The sequence below is a fragment of the Myotis nattereri genome, assembly GCF_964212035.1.
Source record: "Myotis nattereri genome assembly, chromosome: 7".
Taxonomy (NCBI): domain Eukaryota; kingdom Metazoa; phylum Chordata; class Mammalia; order Chiroptera; family Vespertilionidae; genus Myotis; species Myotis nattereri.
Window position 1 is genome coordinate 31,074,717 of NC_138082.1, and position 5,037 is coordinate 31,079,753.

Here is a 5,037-nt window from a genome sequence, read left to right on the forward strand (position 1 = left end):
CCTGTGAGAGGATACTGGAAGTCCCCTGGATGGGGCCACCCATCGTTCCAGGCCCGGCGGAGCCAAGAAGGCCCCTCCAAGTCTGTTCGGTGCAGCCCGTCCCTAGGAGGAGCGGGCCTGGCACACCCACAAACAGAGTAATAAAGGCTTGGGGACAAAAAGGTTTTGAGTGAAATGTTTGCTGATGGATGAAAAAAGAAGGCGGCTGAGCGGGGCGGACAGGGGAGCAGGGGAGCTCCCCGCGGAGGGAGGGCGCAGGCTCGGAGGAGCTGCTGCCTGGGGGTGCGGAGAAGGTCCCGAGCCCTGGTCTGCCTCTGCCTCCCGCCAAGGAAAAGTCCAATGGAGCCAGAGGGGCTTGCCCCCGACCCCGGCGCCCCGGCTGCGGGAGGTTAGGGATGGATGGCTGGCGTCCAGGTTCCCACGCATCCAGACGGGTTGGCGACTCCTGGGAAGCTCCACGGGGGGAAAGCGCATACCCGGGGCGAAGTCCCGACTCAGCCGCCCACGGTCGGACCGAGTGACCTCGGGCGACTCTGCGCGCTCCGCAGCCTCGGGTTCCGCCTCCGAGAAACGGGGGGTGATGCTCGCCCGGCCGCAGCGTGGCGGGCGGGGCGCGCGGCGGGCACGGAGGATCGGCGGCGCCGAAGGGGTTAACGCACCTGGGCCGCCGCCCCTCTCGGCCCCTCCTCCGGCCGCCGGGAGGGAAATGTCCGGGTGGGGGCGCGGCCCCGGCCCTGTCCCCGCCTGCCGTCCCCGAGCTGCGAGCCCGGCGCAGCGACCCGCGCTCACTCCGCCGCCGCCCCGGCCCGGGCCGCCATGTCTCTGGGGTGAGTGGGGACCGGGGGCCGTCGGGCTGGGGGGCGGGAACGCCGGGCTTCCCCTCTCCCGGGGGCCGGAGGGAAGGGACGGCAGAGTGGCCCGGCGGCTCCGGGCAGGGGACATGCCGCGCTGGTGCCCGGGGCTGGGAGCAGTTTCCCCGGGACAGACGGGCTCGCGAGGCGGCGGCCGGAGATGCCCGACGGTGCGCGGCGCCTGGACCCGCCGGTCGGCGGCGGGGGACTTCGAGCCCGTGCGCTCAGCCCTACCCGCGAGGGCCTCCTGCATCTGGGGCGACCCTCGTCCTCCACCCCCAATGGCTCGCCTTCCTCCGGCCCGCGCGCTTCTCCCTTCCTCCCCCTCCCCTCCTCTCCCCCGAAGGACTTTTTCCTACAAACCGAGGGACGGTGCAGGTGAAACCGCCCTGTGGTGGAGGGGCCTTGCCGCATCCCTCTCCCCTGGGGTGACCCTCCTGGGGTTTGAGGGGCTTCCTCGAAGCCCCCTGGGCTGGAGAACCAAGCACTCTGCTCCTCCACCCTCCCAGGGTCAGTCTTAGGTCACACACCCCCAACCCAGTACCTGAGGTGACCCAGTCCTCCTTTCACTCCAGGCACAGGAAACCTTGGGACCACATGGGAAGGTGTCACCCCTGTCTCCACAGGAGAGACCAGAGCAGGTGGCCTGGCCACCCCCAGAGTGTGAGCCGAAGAAAGAGGGCGCCGAGTCCAGCCTTCCTGGCAGCACTCTAATTTCTGCTTCTGAAATGGGTGGGATAGGGTTCCTGGGCAAGCAGGGTCCTTGGAAGGTGGGGGTCCGAATGTGCTCCCCTCCCAGGGCAGCATAGCATCTCTCCTAGTGTGGTGTTAAGGGAAGTGGGGGCCAGACTAGGGGCTTAGGGGGCGATGGTCAGGCTAGATGCCCTGGGCTGTCTGATTTTTGTTGGGTCAGGTGCATGGGTTGGAGGGAAGAGGGACGGGCTTCTTCGGTCCCATTAGAGCCTGCTCCCCCAAGCCCCCCCATAGTATAGAGCTTCCAGGCGGAGAGCAGGTCCGCCTCCACCCCTCCCCATGGGTCACGGAATGGTGCACAGAGTCTGCCCAGGAAATTGAAAGTGATGGATGGAGGTGCCTTGCTGCGGGCGGGGAACAGGGTAAAGGTCTCCACCAGAGGAGTCCCTGTAGAACCGCCAATCCCTGACTGCACACACACTGCCCTGCCCGGCACTTTAGCTAGAACTCCAATCCACGCTGTCCTCGTTTCAGGGAAGAAGAAATCACGGTTTGGTGAGGTTAAGGGAACCCCGTCGAAGTCATTTAGCTTGTAAGTGACGGGGCAGCCTGGCTCCACAGGTGCTCTTCTTAGGCTCTATGCCGTGCGGCTCCTTGTCTTGGAGGAGGGAAGTCAGGGTGGGAGAGGAAGCAGAATCCTCCTCCGACCCACACCCAGGACCCGTTGCCCCATCTGGGACTATAGTTACACACCAGGGCTGCTGCGAGGGTCATGGGGATTCATCTTTTTCTCTGTTTCCCCCCTCCCCCCACCTCCAGGAAGAGAATTGTCTACAAGAGTGTGTGTCTGTCCCTAGCCCTGCTCGTGGCCATAGCTGTATTCCAGCGTAGTCTGACCCCCAGCCAGTTTCTGCAAGAACCCCCACCACCCACTCTAGGGCCACAGAAGGCCCAGAAACCAAGTGGACATCTGGTGAACCCCAATGACTTCTGGAAGAGATCGAAGGATTTGGTCTCCCCCGTGCTCATGGCCTCACGGGGCCCTCAGACCTGGGACGTGGCCACCACTAACTGCTCAGCCAATATCAACTTGACCCACCAGTCCTGGTTCCAGGGCCTGGAGCCACACTTCCAGCAGTTTCTGCTCTATCGCCATTGCCGATACTTCCCCATGCTGCTGAACCACCCGGAAAAGTGCAACGGTGACGTCTACCTGCTGGTGGTCGTCAAGTCCGTCATCACGCAACATGACCGCCGGGAGGCCATCCGCCAGACCTGGGGCCTGGAGCAGGAGTCGGTGGGCAGGGGCCAAGGTGCCAGGCGCACCCTCTTCCTGCTGGGCACAGCCTCCAAGCAGGAGGAGCGTGCCCACTACCAGCAGCTGCTGGCCTATGAGGACCGCCTCTATGGCGACATCCTCCAGTGGGACTTTCTTGACAGCTTCTTCAACCTGACCCTCAAGGAGATCCACTTTCTCAAGTGGCTTGACATCTTCTGTCCCAATGTCCGCTTCATCTTTAAGGGCGATGATGATGTCTTCGTCAACCCCACCAACCTGCTGGAATTTCTGGCTGACCGGCGGCCAGAGGAAGACCTGTTTGTGGGTGACGTCCTGCAGCACGCTCGGCCCATCCGCAAGAAAGACAACAAGTACTACATCCCTGGGGCCCTGTACAGCAAGGCCAGCTACCCTCCCTACGCCGGTGGAGGCGGCTTCCTGATGGCCGGAGGCCTGGCCCGGCGCCTGCACCACGCCTGTGACACTGTGGAGCTTTACCCCATCGATGACGTCTTCCTGGGCATGTGCCTGGAGGTGCTGGGTGTGCGGCCCGTGGCCCATGCGGGCTTCAAGACGTTCGGCATCTCGCGGAACCGCAACAGCCGCATGAACAAGGAGCCCTGCTTTTTCCGCTCCATGCTGGTCGTGCACAAGCTGCTGCCCTCTGAGCTGCTGGCCATGTGGGGGCTGGTGCACGGCAACCTCACCTGCTCCCGCAAGCTCCAGGTGCTCTGACCCCGGCCGGACCACCAGCATCAGCTGGAGCTGCAATGCCAGGGCGGATGGAGCCTTGGTCCCCTGCAGGGCAGTGGAGAGTCTGGATCTGGGCCTTGTGTGCTCCTGGGTGTGGGGGGCACAGGTAGCCGGGGGCCTCCCTGTGTGGACACTCTCCAGAAAGCGGAGCTGGGGCGCAGGAACGCTTGGAACGGCCCAGCCTGGAGAAGGTCCTCTGGGGAGCGAGGCTGCTGGCAGCCCTCGTAACTGGGTTCATTGCCTCACTCCCTCTGACCCGGTGGGAGGCCGTGGTGGCATCTGAAGGAACCCCATGCTCAGGTACCTGGGCGAGGCCAGGCCCTGATGGCTCCGTGGCTGCCCTCTTGATTCACAGAAGGTTCTTCTCCTGTGAAATGCCTCAGTCTCCCTGAGGACCCAAGCAACCTTTTCAGGAGAAGCTCAACCCTGTGCAGGCTCACAGTCCCCCCACACCCACTCCGTGCTCCTTGGTCTCCTGGAGACAGAGCCTCAGAACCCCCTGGGCACACCCTCTCCCCGCCAGACCTGCCTGGAGTTGGCTGTTCAGCCCCCTCTTCTCCCAGGTGGCTTCAGTCCTGGCTGCGTCCTGTGATGCCCCGACCTGCCCCTGCCTGGAAGAACCTACCCCTCTGACTACCTCAGCAATCCTCAGAACCTCCGGATGGCAGCAGCCCCCACCCCTGACGCAGGGCTCTGCCCCCCAAGTCACGGTGCTGCCCAACCAGCCCCAGCCACGTGCCCTCCTGCGGCCCCACTGAGGTCTGACTCCCTGGTGGACACCAGCCGGTTTGACCCTGGAAGTGAACATACCTCTATCACTGTGAAGTTCTATTTATGAAGAATTTGAAGGAGGAAGGCGCCAGGCCTCAGGATATGGCGGTGTTCCTCCCTTCCCTCATTCCAGCAGGACAACTCCTCCCTGGGCCACCCTGACCCACGCCCAGGGCACCCCGGTGCCTGGCACAGCCCCCGCCAGAACCCTGCTGCTCCAGGGCCGGACAGACCAGCATCTGCTCCTGTGAAGGCAGGGCGTGTCCCTTGTGGGCCGCCCTGCCCAGGGTCAGGGGTCCTTGGGGTGGGTGCAGAAGGATGTCACCTCGTATCTCGGGGTAAAGTCACCTGGGAAAGAGTGAGGAATTAACTGTTTTCTCAATAAAAGGGGATTGGGTTTTTTCTGCCGTGAAACTTCCTGTTCCCATTCCCATCGGAGGGCCTGTCGGGGCCAAGTTGCCAGAGATTTCTGAAGACACAGCTTGTTCCTTGTTCTTGGCTGGTGGGTACACAAGGACCCCTTGAAGGGCCTCAGAGGGAGGTGAGTGCCAGGAGGAGAGGAGAGGCCACAGGGCCGGAGTCAAGAAAGATGTTCCCTGGACTGTTGGGGGGCGGGGGGGTGCAGAGTGGAGGAGGTTTGAGCTAACAGCACATTCCCACGGAGGGCAAGGCCAGAGCTGATAGTGAGGT

At 63.6% G+C, this 5,037-nt stretch overlaps 1 protein-coding gene across 1 annotated transcript; it reads left to right on the forward strand.

Annotated features, from left to right (window-relative positions):
- Positions 1-816: 816 nt before the first annotated feature.
- Positions 817-4,752, forward strand: B3GNT7 (UDP-GlcNAc:betaGal beta-1,3-N-acetylglucosaminyltransferase 7; the record flags this gene model as incomplete). The annotated part of the gene is made up of 2 exons (XM_081096008.1): positions 817-827; positions 2,364-4,752. The coding sequence occupies 2 exons, from the start codon at positions 817-819 to the stop codon at positions 3,556-3,558; spliced, it is 1,206 nt and encodes a 401-aa protein (XP_080952134.1). The 3' UTR covers positions 3,559-4,752.
- Between the last annotated feature and the right edge of the window lie 285 nt (positions 4,753-5,037).